At 46.4% G+C, this 19,863-nt stretch overlaps 1 protein-coding gene across 1 annotated transcript in view; it reads left to right on the forward strand.

Annotated features, from left to right (window-relative positions):
* The window catches only part of HECTD2 (HECT domain E3 ubiquitin protein ligase 2), a 156,857-nt gene that overhangs the window by 40,507 nt on the left and 96,487 nt on the right, over positions 1-19,863 (forward strand). The window contains exon 3 of the mRNA XM_075348757.1: positions 15,943-16,081. Within this exon, the coding sequence (XP_075204872.1) occupies positions 15,943-16,081 (139 nt within the window). The remainder of the gene's footprint in view (positions 1-15,942; positions 16,082-19,863) is intronic.

Genomic DNA, 19,863 nt, shown 5'->3' on the forward strand with positions numbered 1-19,863 from the left:
ACTCCTATATACTACACCTGTAATATACATCACTACACTCCTATATACTGCACCTGTAATATACATCACTACACTCCTATATACTGCACCTGTAATATACATCACTACACTCCTATATACTGCACCTGTAATATACCGTATTTTTCGGACTATAAGACGCAGCGGACCATAAGACGCACCCTGGTTTTAGAGGAGGAAAATGGGAAAATAAAATTTTAAGCAAAAAATGTGGTCATGACACACTGTTATGGGGCGAGGATCTGCTGCTGACACTGTTATGGGGGTAATGTCACCAAATTCTCTACTAAGGTGCCGCATCCTGGTAATGATCCTCCTGCCTTGTATATACAGTATATGTCCCTCATCCTGCTATATACCGTCATCCTGCCATATGGCTGCATCCTGCTATATACTGGCATATAGCCGCATCCTGCTATATAACCCATCATGGCATATGGCTCCATCCTGCTCATATACCCCCATCCTGCTCATATACCCCCATCCTGCTCATATACCCCCATCCTGCTCATATACCCCCATCCTGCTCATATACCCCCATCCTGCTCATATACCCCCATCCTGCTCATATACCCCCATCCTGCTCATATACCCCCATCCTGCTCATATACCCCCATCCTGCTCATATACCCCCATCCTGCTCATATACCCCCATCCTGCTCATATACCCCCATCCTGCTCATATACCCCCATCCTGCTCAAATACCCCCATCCTGCTCATATACCCCCATCCTGCTCATAATATACCCCCATCCTGCTCATATACCCCCATCCTGCTCATAATATACCCCCATCCTGCTCATAATATACCCCCATCCTGCTCATAATATACCCCCATCCTGCTGATATGCCCCCATCCTGCTGATATGCCCCCATCCTGCTGATATGCCCCCATCCTGCTGATATGCCCCATCCTGCTGATATGCCCCCATCCTGCTGATATGCCCCCATCCTGCTGATATGCCCCCATCCTGCTGATATGCCCCCATCCTGCTGATATGACCCCATCCTGCCGATATGACCCCATCCTGCCGATATGCCCCCATCCTGCCGATATGCCCCCATCCTGCCGATATGCCCCCATCCTGCCGATATGCCCCCATCCTGCCGATATGCCCCCATCCTGCCGATATGCCCCCATCCTGCCGATATGCCCCCATCCTGCCGATATGCCCCCATCCTGCCGATATGCCCCCATCCTGCCGATATGCCCCCATCCTGCCGATATGACCCCATCCTGCCGATATGACCCCATCCTGCCGATATGCCCCCATCCTGCCGATATGCCCCCATCCTGCCGATATGCCCCCATCCTGCCGATATGCCCCCATCCTGCCGATATGCCCCCATCCTGCCGATATGCCCCCATCCTGCCGATATGCCCCCATCCTGCCCATATGCCCCCATCCTGCCGATATGCCCCCATCCTGCCCATATGACCCCATCCTGCTCATATGACCCCATCCTGCTCATATGACCCCATCCTGCTCATATGACCCCATCCTGCTCATATGACCCCATCCTGCTCATATGACCCCATCCTGCTCATATGACCCCATCCTGCTCATATGACCCCATCCTGCTCATATGACCCCATCCTGCTCATATGACCCCATTCTGCTCATATGACCCCATCCTGCTCATATGACCCCATCCTGCTCATATGACCCCATCCTGCTCATATGACCCCATCCTGCTCATATGACCCCATCCTGCTCATATGACCCCATCCTGCTCATATGACCCCATCCTGCTCATATGACCCCCATCCTGCTCATATGACCCCCATCCTGCTCATATGACCCCCATCCTGCTCATATGACCCCCATCCTGCTCATATGACCCCCATCCTGCTCATATGACCCCCATCCTGCTCATATGACCCCCATCCTGCTCATATGACCCCCATCCTGCTCATATGACCCCCATCCTGCTCATATGACCCCCATCCTGCTCATATGACCCCCATCCTGCTCATATGACCCCCATCCTGCTCATATGACCCCCATCCTGCTCATATGACCCCCATCCTGCTCATATGACCCCCATCCTGCTCATATGACCCCATCCTGCTCATAATATACCCCCATCCTGGTGTATGGCCGCATCCTGTGGCACATAAAAAAAAATAAATGTTCATACTCTCCTTACCTCACTCCCTGCAGCATCGCTCGTCCTCCCGTCTGTGTCAGCGGCAGCGCCGCTGAGTGGAGCCGTCGCCGTTCCCTTGCAGCATTGCGATCATCTCCTGTGTCTGTGCCGGTGGCTGCGTGTGGACACATGCACACAGCAATGACGTCATCGCTGTGCGCACCGCTAGTCTCCACCCAGCCGGCGGCACAGACACAGGAGATGATCGCGATGCAGCAGGGTAACGGGGACGGCTCCACTCAGCGTCGCTGCCGCTGACACAGACGGGAGGACAAGCGATGCTGCAGGGGAACAGTGAGTACTGTACACTGATTCACTGCCCCCCGCACTGATGATGATGCGCAGGACAGCCGCACATGATCACTCCAGGCCGTAGTTGCCAGGGGTGATCATGTGGGCCGGCTGTTTATCCCCCGCCCATCATCCCGCCTACCTGTCATTGCCTGCTTCAGCGCTGAGGGATGATGGGCGGGGAATGGGCATGCATATTAAATGAGTGGGTCCACGTGGTCACTGCACGCTGGGGGAAAAAAAGTGCGTCTTATGGTCTGAAAAATACGGTACATCACTACACTCCTATATACTACACCTGTAATATACATCACTACACTCCTATATACTACAACTGTAATATACATCACTACACTCCTATATACTACACCTGTAATATACATCACTACACTCCTATATACTACACCTGTAATATACATCACTACACTCCTATATACTGCACATGTAATATACATCACTACACTCCTATATACTGCACATGTAATATACATCACTACATCCCCATATACATCGCTAGGCCCCTATATACTACACCTGTAAAACTACATTCCCATATACTACATCACTACACCCAAATATTACTCACCAGTTAAACCCCCCCTCCCCCCATTGTCCCCTCAGGTTATTACTCACCTCTCCCTCCTCAGGTACCTCCGTACGGGCCCCCGCCGAGATGCTTCTTCTCTTGTAGGGGCCCCCACCGCTGCTGTTCTTGTACGGGCCCCCGCCGCTGCTGTTCTTTTACGGGCCCCTGACGCTGCTGTTCTTGTACGGGCCCCGCTGCTGCTGTTCTTGGAGGGGCCCCGGCTGAGATGCTTCTTCTCTTGTACGGGCCCCCGCCGCTAGTATTCTTGGAGGGGTCCCGCCGCTGCTTCTCTCCGTACGGGCCCTGGCTTCTGCAGCTTCTTCTCCTGCCGGGCGGGAACTTTTCAAATGACACACATGCGCGCCGTACCGACGACATCAGGGCGCGCGTGTGTGTCACAGAGAAATTTGCCGGGCAGGGAACAGAGGACAGATTCCTGCGTTACGCTGCCTGCACTGTGAGGTGCTGCAGGATCTGTCCTCTGTTCCCTGCCCGGCACGCAGCGTGTGATGAGGGCATTCTAACCACGGGTCTCCCGGAGCCTGGAGCTCCGGACAATAGGTCAGATTACCCTCATCACTGATCAGCCAGCAAGGACGCCCTGAGCCAGGCGGGCCGGTCACAGAGAGTAGGCGGACCAGATGTGGCCCGCGGACCGCCCCTTGCCCAGGTCTGCTCTAACCCGTGCCCTCTAACAAACCCTCTAGTGGATACGCAAAACCACCAGTTAACCCTTACCTAGTCTCCTACTTCCAAACGCCTGTCATGTCTGGTCCTACGCTAGCGGCACCTGTTCCAAGCTCTACAGTTAGGTCCAGAAATATTTGGGCGGTGACGCTAATTTTGACATTTTATCAGTTTTAAACATATTCCATATATAGTTATACAGTTCAATATGCGTTTTTAAGTTCATGCTCCCAGCTTTTAATTTGAAGGTATTCACATCCTAATTGGAGTAAGGGTTTAGGAATTACAGCTCTTTAATGTAGCTGCTTCTTTTTCAGGGGACCAAAAGTAATTGAACATTTCTCTCAAAAGCTCCTTAATGGTCTGCATAGGCTATTCCCTCATTACTCCATCAATTAAGCAGTTGGTCTGGAGCTGATTCCAGGTGTGACATTTGCATTTAGAAGCTGTTGTGAACCCATAACATGCGGTCAAAGGAGCTCTCAACAGAGTAATGGAAGAAGAAGGTATGGAGAAATCTTGTAACCGCTTCTGATCCGAAGCACACCACACCACACCACATTCACTGTAAAACATGGTGGAGGCAGTGTGATTGGCCGGGCATGCATGGCTTCCAATGGCCTTGGGTTGCTAGTGCTTATTGATGTGACTGAAGACAGAAGCAGCTGGATTAATTCTGAAGAGTACAGGGCAATATGTTCTGCTCAGATTCCACCAAATGCAGCAAGGTTGATTGGATGGCGCTTCACAGTCCAGATGGACAGTGATCCAAAATATACTGCAAAAGCAACACAGGACTTTTTTAAGGCAAAGAGGAATATTCTTGAATGGCTGAGTCAAGTCACAAGATCTGAACCCCCATCTAGCTGCATTTTACATGCTTAAGACAAAACTTAACTCAGAAAGGCCCACTAACAAGCAACAACTGAAGTCAGCTGCATAAAGGCCGGCAAAGCATGACAAAGGGCGAAACCCAGTGTTTGGTAATGTCTGTCTTTCAGACTTTGAGCAGTCATTGCCTGCAGAGGATTCTCTACGGAGAATTAAAAATGAACATTTTATTTATGTTAGAATAAATTTGTCCAATTACTTGCGAGCCCCTGAAAATGAGGCTTTGTAGGAAAATGGCTGCAATTCCTAAATGTTTTATAGGATATTTTTGTATAACCCTTTTAATTAAACCTGAAAGTGTACACTTCAGGTGCATCTCGGTTGTTTCATTTTAAATAAAAAAAAAAATAGTGGCCTGTAGAGCCCAAAATACGAAGATCTAGTCACCGCCCAAATATTTCTGGACCGAACTGTATCGTGATTAGCAATTTGATCTAGACATGTTGTGAGATTTCTCAGGTGCTGGTATAGAGTGTACAGCAGATGCTAGTGTGTCATGTCTGCCAGTTTGCAGCACTTACAGGGCTTTAATGACTTGATGAGAGATTTACTAGAAGAAAGAATTTAGGCACCAACTAATGAACTACTGACTGAAAGAGATCACTGCAGGGAGAGGCGATGACACGGATGTCCATTAGTGTATTTTCACACTTGCTGAGAGGCACCATCTTTTTTCTGTATGGACACTTAGCTTTTTGGTGCAGAACTTGTACTTGTGAAGAGTCATCTTTTAAAGGGAACCAACCATCAGGATTTTCATATATAAAGTAAAGGCAGTGCTGTACTGGGGCTAGGATACTGAATGTAAGCATAGCTTTTGTACTGAGATTGGATGGGTTTTTTTTTCACAAATATGTGCAAGTAAAGTAAAGCAATGCCCTGCTGTTTGATTGACAGCTGCAACAGGAATATGTGGGTCAGGTCTTGCTATCGATTCCCATCCAGGTCTCCATGCCTGGTCTTCCTCCCCTTGTCGCCGTCATAGACGTTAATTTCGGTGCAAGCAGACAGGGATGGGAATATATAGCAAGACCCGACCCACATATTCCCTTCCTGTTGCACCTGTCAATCAAATAGCAGTGCATTGCTGGAACTTTACTTGAACATTTTTCTGAAATAAAACATCCAATCTCTGAACAAAAGCTATGCTTACGTTCAGCATCCTAGCACCAGTATAGCACTGGCTTTACTTTATATATAAAAACTCTGCTGGTCGGTTCTCTTTAAATTGGAATTGTACTTCCAATAAACTCTGCATAAATTAAAGAGGTTGTCCACACTTCAACATTGATGGCTTAGCCAGATAGGTCATTATTGTCTGATAGGCCGGGATCCGACACCGGCACCCTACCGGTGCCGACTTCAGGAAATGCTCAGTTCTGGAGCTGCTCTATCTTCTGATAACGGCCACGGCCGTGTACTTCAGTAACTGGCTGCGGCCATTGTCAGAAGACTGAGCAGCTCCAGAACTGCCGCCGTCGGCATCAAGAACAGCTGATCGGCAGAGGTGGCGGGTGTCTGACCCTGGCCGATCAGACATTGATGACCTAAGCATGGCCTACACTGATGCACTTAGTGTCAAAGTAGTGGACAATCTCTTTAATAGTACAAGAGGATATAATACACTTATGAGCCCCTTCTAACCTGCTTCCCGGAGTAGTCATTCAGTCTAAGAAAAAATCCACCTCAATCTGTCTCACTCAAGACAAGGTGGTATACCAGCAAAGTAAGGTGGCAGGTTACACCTCCTAATATACTCTGCAGAGGGCAGGGAGAAGGACAAGAGAAACCATTCATGCAGATTGTAGATAGCTTAGCCCAGGGCTGGATACACATCTACACTACTCAGTACTGCTGTATAATTTCCTCCTCCTGCTTTTTTCTGTGCTAATAAATGTGAAATGAGCAAGAAGCCATTTTTGTGTGTTTAGTGCATGGTACACATTCTGGCAGTCATCTTCTACCTCAGACTCGTTTGCAAATTAGAGAGATAGGGGCCGATTCATTAGGTCTGGTGTTGCGCACTTCACTGTTATTGAAGGGCTCACTTGAGTACGATGCGCCAAAATCATTAAGAAGTGTACGCCACTAAATAAATTGGGCACTTTTTCAGTGGCATGTGCTTCCCCAAAATTTTTTGACTCCGTTTGAAGTGGGAGTAGCATTTCTGATAGCCGAATCTGACTTGAAAAATACCAAAAGTGGCTAATTTTTTTTGCACCACTTTTCACAGAAAAGATGACACCATATGGCATATGTGACAATATTCTTGAGATGGACATTTTACATACAGTTCCCATCAGCACAATAGACTTTTTAAAGAAGTTTGTTCTTTTATCCTTTTATTATCACTTAAGGTCCAGTCACACATAACGAGATCGTTACTACATCACAGTTTCCGGATCGTTGTTAAGTCGTTGGCGAGATGTCACACAGTCCTTTTCCCAATGACTTTAGTAACGATGCAGTGACCTGTATAACGATCTCGTTGGTCGTTGGGACCCTGTCACACAGCAGCTATGTAACGATTCCCACCTCAAATAGGGGCGTAGTGTTTGACGCTGTAAGCCACGTAGGCGTGCATATGCGTCGCCTTTTCCACACCCCTCTGCTCCGATTGGTGGCTACTACTGCGTTCTGATTAGGCGGCCGGCCTAGAAGGCAACTTTGTATCGCTTCATCCTTTGTCCCTTTTTGAGCCTTGCTTTGAGGATAGAACCTGCGACTTCAGCTTCGATCCGAAAAGCGAGCAAGCAATCGGGAACAAAGTACGAATTAATCCGGGTGTAGTCGCAGGTTCTATCCTCAAAGAAAGGCTCAAAAAGGAACAAAGCATGAAGTGATACCCAATCAGAACGCAGTACTGTTCTCAGCGCCAACCAATCGGTGCAGAGGGGGCACGGAAAAGGTGACGCAACTACACACCTACGTTTCACACTTTAAGTTCTCATCTAGGTCGTTAACGAGATCGTTGGTAGGTGTTAAACATACAGATCCATCCTGCCCACAGGACTCCAACGAGCCAAAAATGGCCCAGGACATTCAGCAGCGACCTCACAGCAGGGGGCGGATCGTTGGTACGTGTCAAACATAATGACATCGCTGGTGAAGTCGTTGTTTCGTCACAGAAACTGATGTAGCAACGATGTCGTTAGCGATCTCGTTATGTGTGAAATGGCCTTTAGGCTCAGAGACGTCTTTCTTTTTTGACTACAGTGGTGATATCACATCAACAGTAATCCTAATTACTGCAGCCAATCAGAATTGCTGATGAGCTTTTAAATTTGCTGCAGCAATGTTGATGTGATGTCACCGCTGCAGCTCAGCAACAAATACTGTAGCATTGATGGAAAGGCAGTACTTTTTTTTTCTTTTATTTTTTTTTTTCTTCCATCTCTGAAGCCAGTAGAGAAGGAAAAATTAAAAAAGGACCGCTTCTTTACATGGAGTAGCTGTGTGCATGTTCATCCTCTGCTACAGTGAAAAGGAGCTGTAAACTCATGGCCCCAGTTATACTTACCAGTAAAGGATGCATGGTGGTACCCCTTTGATCGAACATTCAGAATCTATAGTATCTTGTGAATAGGTGACAAATATAATTTGTAAAGAAATCCTTAATACAGATCTATAGGCCTAAGTGACTAGGTAATTAATCCATCTCCAAAACGCATTGCTCCCTGCTGTTCAAGACACCCTCGATCTCCAATGATCAGCAGAGCCTGGAGGGCAGCAGTCTTTTATTCCGGCACAGCGCTAGCTCTCTAAATGTGGCTATGCTTGGTACTGCAGGTCATTCCCAATAATTTGCTTTTCTGCAGGGTTTCTGAATGGGTCTGACTCTTATTGATCCACTTAAAGGGAATCTGTCACCAGGTTTTTGTCACCTAATCTTAAGAGTAGCACAACGTAAGGGCAGAGATCCTGATTCCAGCAATGTGTCACTTACTGGGCTGTTTGCTGTCATTTTGATAAAATCACTGTTTTGTCTGCTGCAAATTAGCAGTTATATGGAGCTCGTAAATATGCTGGACTACCTGCAACACGCCAAGTAGTCCGCTAATGATGATCTACTGCTGATTAAACAGTGATTTTATCAAAGATACACTGAGCAGCCCAGTAAGTGACACATCACTGGAATCGGGGTTTCTGCCCCTACATTATGCTGCTCTAAGATTGGGTGGTAAAAACCTGGTCACAGATTCCCTTTAAGTATAATACAATAAAATGTTTCCGCATGGAATCTGTCACGGATGTGTCTGGACCTTCAGGTGCTGCTGCTGGGACCAGGTGCAGAAGGGCCCGGGGATCGTCCAGACATTAATGGACGCTGTCCCTTTTTAAGGGCTTGATTTAGGTTTTTTTCTGTTTCATTGCCGGATTGGAGGAGCCTTTCCTCCAGCTGGTAATTAAGGGCCTTTATAACGTGGGGCCTCTAACTCCTCCAGTGCGGGTTACACTCTTCACTTGGAGAAGTTGCTTGCTCGGGAGTGCATATGGCTTCAGACTACTGTTGCTGTATATTCTGAAGATTCCCTCTCAAGATAAGTTGTTGTTTTTCCTTTTTCCCCTTTTGCTGTTTATTTTTGTGTTTGTTTTTCTCTCCGTGGATTGGTGGGTGGTGGGATTTAGTCCTAGGGTCTGGCTAGGAGACAGGGGCACATTGGCGGCCACATCTCCTAACCTTAGAGGTACCTGTGCTTTGACGGCTAACGCAGGGCCCCCCAGTGTCAGGGTCAGCGCAGGAGCCCCTTGGTTACCCCCCCTCTCTGTGTTTCAGCCTCCTTTATTCCCAGGAGTCCACTTGCTGGATTTCTCTCCTCACACCCAGCATGACAGAATCTAATTTACCTGAAACCTTTTTATAATAATAATAATCTTTATTTCTATAGCGCCAACATATTCCGCAGCGCTTTACAATTCAAATTTTTTTTTTACTGTCTATTTTTGCTACTTTTTCATTTTATATATATATTTATATATTTATATATATATAAATCGTGGATGGGTATAGAGCTTTATTGTTGATGTCCCATGGAATACTACTGCCAGCAACATTTACAAATCCCACAAAAATTGTTGATTAATTCTACTTTTATTCTTATGATCTTTCCAATACTGATGAGTACGATATGTGCACAGTGTAATCAGCTCTTTACTCTGATCCTCAATTTTAGTGGTCAAACAGAACCCTTTAAACAGGACGTTTTACTGAGTTTTTAATTTAAGCTGAGTATTGTCTCTAGTTTGTTGGCGCTGATCCACTGATTCTGATACAGTTTTTCTTTTTCTTCTTTGTTTCTCTGTTCCAATGTTATGGCCCCTGGAAATAATGTTGTAGAGTTTCCCTTCAACTATGTGGGCGTGTACCACAGAACTTTTCTGTGGGTGCGGCCATGTTTTGATTGGTCACTGGAGAAAGAGTAGTCCTGTGGTACACGCCCAGTTGACTGCAGGGACAATTTTGCACCTTTAGTTCCGGGGGCATAACTTTGGAACGGTGGGGCACAAAAAAAAAAGAAAAACTGTTCCACAATCAGTGGGTCAACACCAAACTGGAGGTGGTGCAAGTAAATTTAAAAAGAATCTTTCACTGGATATTTTAATAGGAAATCTGTGACTGCAATTATTGCCGTCTGTTAGCAAAACCTGCATTGCTAATGTTTTCTAAAGGTCACAAATCTAATTGTAGATCTGGGACGCAGGAAAGCATTGTGGATAGTGCTGTTTGCAGATGGCCGTAATATGCGACTCTGCTGGGTAATCTCTTTCATCTCTGTTATATAAGTCCTGACTCAGCAGCTCCGAAGCATCGAGGGGAAAATACAGGACTTTTATTAGACTCACATAGAACATATACGTAAGTGCAGCTTCGCCACTTGTATTTTTAACATTTCCATCTTCTCCACATTAGCCTTTCTTGTTACAAAAGAGGCAAGTTGGACAAGGTTAAAAAAAATCCGGTGTTTACTCCAAAATCTTTTTATAACTTTTAGTTTAATCCATGTCCATGTGATGTTTTTCCAATTTCTTGCTGTGAAAACAGAGGGGAGGCTTTCTGTGAAATCAATGGCTCTGATGGCTGGGAGTGTGTGGGTTTGCGTGATTCATTCTTTATACTCGGTGGCTGTCGGCTTCCCGTTTTCATATACTGTTTTCATTCACAAATTCGGAACAGTCTATATTCACCATCATGATCTCCCACTCGGCCTCACAGCTCCACGCTCAGTACGTGAAAAATGCTTGTGACCATCTGTACTGGGGATTAATAAATACTAATGTGTACCAATTAGAAGGAAACCATTCATAGTCAAGTGTGCCAGAATAAAGGCATAGTCATTCTGCCATCATCACCCCAACAAGGGGAAACTGCTTTTGGTGCACATAGTCTCTAATAATGTCCAGAATCAGCTGGGAATCCTGATCTGTGCACTGTATCAGCTTGCCAGTATGATAGGAGCTGGAACAAACAATTCATAGAGACAAATATCCGATGTTCCCTTAATTCCTGTAACTTGATATTCTGTTTCTGCAGATACAGATGGATTACACTGAGCAACAGGCAGTGGATAGCAAGCAGGGGCATTTCTAATTGGCAGACCCTTGGAGTGATTCCTGGCTTAATTTTGGATACATAGAACACTTTGCAATTTTTAGTCATTACCTTGACCATTAGATGAGTCTAAATTTATGATATATATATATATATATATATATTAGTGTGTATAAAATATTATAATCTATATAGTGTGTGTGTGTAGATTTTTTTTTTTATGTGAAAAGTAGGAATAACTAAGGCAGAAAACAAAAAATCAATTTGTCTGCCTTATTTGCAGGGATATTTGAATGGGAGAAATATGGTATATCCCTAGTGGTACATTTGCTGACCCAACCAAATGACGACCAACGTCTCTTATGTATGGATCCTCTTGTTTGAATAAAATGGACACTCATGCCAGTCTGGACATTGTATGATTACGTTTGCATTTGTACTGTCCATCATGCATCCATTACCTTTCCACATGCAATGTCCGAGCATGCTGGGAAATGGAATAATATGAATATACCAAATTCTTTGGGTGCTGTTCAATAGCTTTGGCATGTCGTTGCCCAATGGCTTGCATGCCTTGAAATAAACGTCCTTGCTGTTATGCCTGTATGCAGCTAAACATAATGGAAAGCAGAGGGACAAATATCCAGAGACGGATTACACTCAACAACAGGCAGTGAACAGGATGATTGGGGAAACAAAAATCGCAACAAGTATAGAAACTGTCAGAGATGGCATTGTAAGGTTCACTAGACGGTTATTGTATGTGTGGCGCCCTGGACTAGCCAGGTCGTCACAGGGACTACAACACAACATCCCCACCCCGATATAGGCACATCAGTCAGACACAAATCCTTGTTGCCTCCCTCCAGGGGCTGATGTCCACACCAGGTGGGGTGGAGCCAGGCGGTTGGCCCCACCCACCGAGGAGTTCACAGGCCTGGAGGCGGGAAAGGAAGTCAGTGCAGTTAGGGAAGTGAAAGTGAGAAGGAGTGAAGTAGCAGTGGAGGAGCAAACTGACCGTGTTCGGGTACATGGCCCGGGCACCTAGAGCAAGGTTGGCAGACGGTGGTGGCCGTCTGCAGGAGAGGCAGATCAACGCGGAACCGTAGGACCGGGGATGGGCGGTGGCCCGCCGGTACCGAACCGGGGAGCGAAGTGAAGCCAGCACAAACCGGCAGGGCCTGCGGACCCCGACCAGGCTTGGAGTTGCCGTTAAACAGGTCAAATCCGTTCGTGACCGGAACCCCAGGGGTTTCCAAACAGCCAAGACCCGATTTGAAGGCAACCGTCCAAACAGCACAAGGGAAATACAGCTACCGCCACAGCTAGAGTTCCCAGGGCCATAGCCTGCGGGCAAAAGGGCTCCTCCGGCACATATCCACGCTGGGGAGCAGGTTACCGGTGGGAAGCAATCGGGACCGAAGATACACAAAAGGTGCAGGGAAAGGCAGCCACCACCACCCGTCCGGGAGAAACCACAGCAGCTGGCTGCGGGACCTGTCCATCCAGCCGTTTATTTTACCGGAGACTTGCATCCATTTGTGGCTGAGTGAGTACTACCGTGCCGTCCGGCACCGCACTGCGCAGTCCAAGCGGGCCCCGGGACCACCAACCCCCTACCCACGTAGGAGAAAACAACATCCCAGCTGCTCCCTGCCATCGCTCCCGGGATCCCCGTCAACAGCAGCGGTGGTGTCCAACCTCACCACAACCCGTGGGTGGCGTCACGGACCAAATCCCCAAACCAAACCACCCCTTTCACTCACAGGCGAGGAGCGCCGCTCGAGTTCCCGGATCCGGCCCACCGCTCGAGCCACCGAGCAGCAGCAGCCGCAGTGCCGGACCCGAGCGCCAGCGAGAGCGCAGCAGCGACGGCTCCCTCCCCGCCCGCGACATATGTCTATATTATCCCCATTTCTTCCCAGTCACAAAAATTGTGGCATTCTGATGTCCTCTAGGATCTCATGTATGTCGATCGCCACTAATCTGTTAATCCTTTATACTGGCTTTTAAAGAATCTCATTCATTCATTCATTCATTCATTCATTCTGGGCTGGGTTATGGTCTTTGCACGTTTAAATTCATTCAACTATTTTAGTTGTTTTAAATCCAATTTTAGAAGTTAATTAGGCATTGTACTGTCTTTAATTATAGCCACGCTTTCATGACAAAATAAATTGTGGTTGAGTTAGCATAATCTACCCAGTATGGGGCTCTCATTTTGGCTTTTTTAAGCACTTTTAATAATGAATCCATCTATTTGTATGCAAATTAATTCCATATTATTACTTCGCTGGTGGATCATAGAAATAATTCACAATTCGTGAACTAGGCTGACCTTGTTCTGAGGAATAAGCTAGAGCAGGGAATGTGCAGCCTCCTTTGTGGGGTTGTCCGGCCATAAAAACATAATTGCTTTGAATGATCTAAAAACATTTTTTATAAGATTTTTAAAAAAGTAAGTTCTACTTATTGTCAGTAACTCCCCACCTCTGCAGTCCTTTGCCTGTCTCTGTACGTCTCCATAGCTGATCATGTGCCATCTAGTTTTGTGACGGCTAAATCATACTTTGTTGAATAGGTCCATGGAAGTAGAGAGATCGCAGGGGACAGAAAAGTGTCAGAATTGGAGTGGCGAGGGATTAAGGCAAACGTGGCTTTTTTTTTTATTTCATTTTATTTTTTTTCTTCTTTAATATATGATATTCTAAGTGGTTATCAGAGTATTTTTATGGCCTGTCAGCTTTTTTAAAAGCCCAAAATCCTATTGCTTCAGAGTAGTTTATGGACCATGCTCTTTATGGGCCGCTGTGCGATGGTCTGTATAAATTAGCAGTGTTTCTCAACTCCAGTCCTCAAGGCCCACTAACAGATCATGTTTTCAGGATTTTCACAGTATTGCACAAGGAATACTTATATCACCTTTGCAATACTAAGGAAATCCTGAAAACCAGATCTGTTGGTGGGCCTTGAGGGCTTGTCTTTAAGTAGCACTGAATTAAAGGAAGTGGTCCTATTGGATATGGTGGCCAGGAAGACAAAGGAAAACCCAGTACAACTACAACAAAACTAATTCTCAATGAAACTGGTGATTTTCTATGAAATTTGTCTTGCATGGTAGTTCTAAGGGGTACTTTGCACGCTGTGACATCGCTACTGCGATATCGTCAGGGTCACATTGAAAGTGACGCACATCCGGCGCCGGTAACGACGTCGCAACGTGTAAAGCCTAGATGCGCCGATAAACATTCGCAAAAGCGTTGTAAATCAGTGATCTGTGTAGTGTCGGACATTTTCATAATGTCACACCAATAGGAGACACGATCTTGTTCCTCGTTCCTGCGGCAGCACACATCGCTGTGTGTAAAGCCGCAGGAGCGAGGAACATCTCCTTACCTGCCTCCACCGGCTATGCGGAAGAAGGAGGTGGGCGGGATGTTTACGTTCCGCTCATCTCCGCCCCTCCGCTTCTATTGGCCGTGTGACGTCGCTGTGACGCGGGGCACGACCCGCCCCTTAGGAAGAAGGCGGGTCGCCGGCGACGTCGCAGGGCAGGTATGTGTGTGTAAAGCTGCCGTAGCGATAATGTTCGGTAGCGATAATGCTACGGCAGCTATCACAAGATAGCGCATGTGCGACGGGGGTGGGTACTATCGCACTCGGCATCGCAAGCATCGGCTAGCGATGTAGCAGCGTGCAAAGTACCCCTAAGCCCTGTGTATCTACAAACGTACATGGGGAAAACTGCCTTTGACCCTTGGATGCCAGCAGTAGATTTCTTGGTGCTTTGCCTTTCTGTCTCTTAGAAGTTGTCCAACCGTGATATATAGTATGGATTAGACCAGAGCAAATCCCAGTCTGCGGGCCACAACTGGCCATTTAGCTGTTCATGTCCAGCCCGCAGACTGAGACAGCAAGAGGTCTAGAAACCAAATGAAACTAACCGGCAACTCCGTGTATGAATCATGGCTGTCTGCTTGGGCGCAGTGTGCACTGGACTTGTGTAGATGCGTAAACCTGATTCCTAGACGCAGGTTAGTTCCACGGATGTCAAGAAGAATGTAGGGAAAGGCAGAAAGAAGGTGAGCAAGAAAGAAGAGAGAACAAGACAAAAGAGTAGATGAATGAGAAGGAAAAAGCAGGATTAGGACAAACAATGAGCGGGATTGTGCTTGAGAAAGAAATCACAACACGGATAGAGGCTTTAGGGCCGCGTTCATGTGTTCAGTATTTGGTCAGTATTTTACCTCAGTATATGTATACCAAAATCCAGAATGGAACAGAGGAAAAGTATAATAGAAACACGGGCTCCACTTCTGTATTTTTACCCACTCCTGGTTTTTGCTTGGTTACAAATACTGTGGTAAAAAGCTGACCAAATACTGGACTTGAGAACGCGGCCTAGGAGAGATCTTTATAAGTGCTGATCATTGTACATCTATGTATACTATAGTTACTAGCTGCTGTGTGATTTACAGCTTCTTATAACCTTTATAAAAAGTAGTAAATTATATTGTGTTGATTGGCTGCTACATGTTACGTTGGAGCTTCTAGTATTATCGGTATCAGTGCGGAGACTTAATTTCATCACTTAATGTTGAGCAGAATTAAGTTTGACCGGCTGGTTCTGCCATCGACAACAGTCACTCGTGGCCAGTTAGGAAAATAAATTGGTGTAATTGATATTTTACAGTTTTCCTAAATGTAAGATCATAATCTACAACATTATTTAAGCTTAAATGTCTAAAGGAACCTTCTTTTCTTTCAGTAAGAGACCTTCCACCCATATGCCTTGATGTTCGACAAAAGCAGCGAATCTCCATTGATACGCTACCTGCCGAGATGAGAGCCCCAATCCTGCCTGAACCTTTCATCCCAGTACGGAACAAAACTCTAAAGGATTTCCAGTGAGTTCACTACGATTCCACAACCAAATCTTATTTTGCCAAATAGTCTTGTTGTATTCTTGAGTATTCCTAAGTTAGGAGACACTATCCTACGTTGTTATGGAAAGCTGGCCTCATATGTGAACACTCTAACATTTCACCATTAATTGTTGAGCACAGGTTATAAAATGAAAGTTATCTAAAACTCCACAAAATGTTCAAGTTTGAAGCCTGACATTCCTGACTACACTGAAAGGGGTTATCTAAAGGACGCTTTACACGCAACGACATCGCTAAAGAGATGTCGTTGGGGTCACGGAATTCGTGACGCACATCCGGCCCCGTTAGCGACGTCGTTGCGTGTGACGCGCAGGAGCGACCATTAACGAGCGATAATACTCACCATATCGTTGCTCGTTGACATGCTGCTGTATTCCCAAATATCGTTGCTGCTGCAAGTACGATGTTGTTTGTTGTTCCTGCGGCAGCACACATCGCTATGTGTGACACCACAGGAACGAGGAACCACATCATACCTGCGGCTGCACGCAATGAGGAATGAAGGAGGTGGGTTGTTCGCCCCGCCCATCTCCGCCCCTCCGTTTCTATTGGACTGCCGCTTAGTGACGTTGCTGTGACGCCGAACAAACCGCCCCCTTAGAAAGGAGGCGGTTCGCCGGTCACAGGGACGTCGCTAGGCAGGTAAGTAGTGTGATGGGTCCGAGTGATGTTGTGCGCCACGGGCAGCGATTTTCCCGTGACGCACAACCGATGGGGGTGGGCATGCACGGTAGCGATCTCGCTAGCGAAATCACAGTGTGTAAAGCGGCCTTAATACTGGATAACCCCAGCCTAATCAATTCAGGATCCCAAATAAAATGACAACAACGGACTCTCACATTCCAGCTATGTTGGCGATGCTATTTCCGTGGGGTGACCTTTATTGTATCATGTGCCGACTGCAGCCGATAAGTGGCTGCTGTTTGGCTACAGCTCATCCATATCCAATCCGGACAGATGTCTGCTTTGTTGTAATAGTAAAGACAGCAGACTTTCATTGGCTGCAGCCAACATGTGATGCAATAATGTAACGTCATCCTCTGGTAATTCTGCATCAACATAGCTGGAATGGCTCCCTTAGGTGAGAATCCATTGTTTTTATTTTAATTGGGTCATGATTTCATTGAGCTGGGATTGTCCAGAGAGAAAGTGTTGGTACAGAGGTCCTCCTGACTGATGGCTTGTTTATTCAGTTGCACAAGAATAAGGTTTTAAAAAATCTCTAGCAACCTCACAACCAAGGAGGTAATAATCATGATCTTAAAGGGTGCTCCCAAGTGACCGGGCCCCCCCGTGCTTCGGCCCATTAGAAGCATTGGCATTGTATGGTAGTGAGGTGAGGTGTTGCCTATAGCAGACACGCTGTCAGCTGCCAGTCTCTGCACCGGCTACAGAAGAGTTTGCATCATGAAGTGAAGGAAGGTGAGAAATGTGGGTTTTTTTGTTTATTTTTTTTTTTGTTTCTTTTATGCGTTCAAGAACAGTGGCAGCACGAAGGTAATATATACCAGGAAGGGGCCCATGGTGGAGGACATATATTCCAGGAAGGGGCCTAGAATGGGGAACATATATACCAGGATGGGAGACATATACCAGGAAGAAGCTCTGGATGGGAGACATACGAAGAAGGGGCCCAAGATGTGGGACATATATGCCAGGATTGAGGACATATATTCCAGGAAGGGGCCTAGAATGGGGAACATATATACTAGGATGGGGGACATATACCAGGAAGTAGCCAAGGACGGGGGACATATACCAAGAAGAGGCCCAAAATGTGGGACATATATGCCAGTTAGAGGTGCAGGATGGGGGACATGCATACGAGGATAAGGGACATGTGTGCCAGAAGGGGCCCAGGATGGGTGACATACACTACTCACAAAGTTAGAGATATTTGGCTTTCGGGTGAAATTTAGGATGATTCCAAAATGCACATTAATTTTGTCAGGTGAAGTTAATATGACCTACATGTAAACTTATGAATCCACATGTCCAACTGTTCAATATTTCTGTACTTTTTGCTGTTCTCTAACAAGGAACTTAATGGCAAAATTCACAACAGGTGTTTTCATTTTTGAATCTCCCAATAAATTTCAGGCTTCAATTAGAATTGCTATTTAAACAGTTCATGCTGTTTAACATTTTGACATCATGAGACCAAGCAGGATTATCTTGGACGTAAGTGGCCACTGAGCTTAGTGTCACAGAGTGTCATCAGCTGGTTGAAACTGAGAGACTGGAAGAGTCACAGAAAAGCATTGAAGTGGTGGTCTTTTGGCCACATCCGACACTGGTGGTGATTGCTTTATTGTGAACCAATACCCTTGGAATCGGATGATCAATGCCACATAAATCCAGGCACATTTTAAAGGTGAAGTCATGTCAGACCATTTGAAACAGTTTACATCAGCGTGCTCTGCTTGCTAGACGACCTGCAAGGGTACCTAACCACACCACCTGGCACAGACATCTTCATCTTGCTGGATGAGGGACCAATGAACCTCAGTGCTGTTTACAGATGAAAGTTGATTCAGAAACGATGGCAACCAAGAATGTTGGGGACGTTGAGAGCACTATACTTTAGCAACTGTTGAAACCAGATGAGGCTTTGGTGGTGTTAGTGTGGACAGGTGTCTAGTCAATACTCTAATAACTGAATAACTGCTCTACACTGTGTGAATGGTGCAGGGACAAGCCCCAGCTACTTGAATAATATCATTAATCCAGTCATTGTGCCACTGCATGAATAACACCGGCCTAATTTCATTTTCATGGGTGACAATGCTTCAGCTCATCGAGGTCGCATCATCAGGGAACGAATGATGAAGACTGAGATTTCTCAAATAGTGGTCTGCACTTTCTCCAGACTTGAATCCCATAGATACCTATGGGATCAGCTAAATCGCCGTGTAAAGGCTCGTAACTCTGTACACCAGAACCTCAATGACCTGAGGGCCACCATTCAAGATGGGATGCCATGTCTCGGCAGACATTAACTTCACTTGTGAACAGCAGGAGGCGTCGTTGTCAAGCTGTAATTTTATGCCATTTGTTCCCTTTACCCTGGTTTATTCTTTGCATCCTGCACCTCTAAGGTCTTGAATTAGACTCACACAAACACTTTGTCATGCCCAATGCATCACTTGGCAAGTATGACTGTGCTGTCATAATCATGTGTCCATTCTAATTTGCCTTTGTTCGCAATGAATTCTCCATATGCCAAGTTCCATTTTTTGTTTTACATGTCTGATGCCTTCAACGATTATATAAAATGTCAGGCATGACGTAGGTTTATTAAGCGAGAAGTGGAATATATGGTTCTGTCTGCCATCACTCGACATGCAGGCTTGTGTGCAGCAATGTGCTCGTCTTCTTGAGTCAGTCACTCTCCGGGATGTATTTTTGTCATCTCGGCTGTACGGAGGGTGTATACGTGTGGGTAAAGCCTGCTTTACACGGGACGACCAATTGTGCGATTTCACAATCGATCGTACCCGCCCCCGTCGTTTGTGCGTCACGGGCAAATCGCTGCCCGTGTCGCACAAAGTCGTGAAACCCCCATCACACATACTTACCTGCTGAGCGACCTCGCTGTGGGCGGCAAACATCCACATCCTGAATGGGGAGGGACGTTCGGCGTCACAGCGACGTCACACAGTCGCCGGCCAATAGAAGCGGAGGGGCGGAGATGAGCGGGATGTAAACATCTCGCCCACCTCCTTCCTTCCGCATAGCCGGCG

Source organism: Anomaloglossus baeobatrachus, chromosome 5, assembly GCF_048569485.1.
Source record: "Anomaloglossus baeobatrachus isolate aAnoBae1 chromosome 5, aAnoBae1.hap1, whole genome shotgun sequence".
Taxonomy (NCBI): Eukaryota; Metazoa; Chordata; class Amphibia; order Anura; family Aromobatidae; genus Anomaloglossus; species Anomaloglossus baeobatrachus.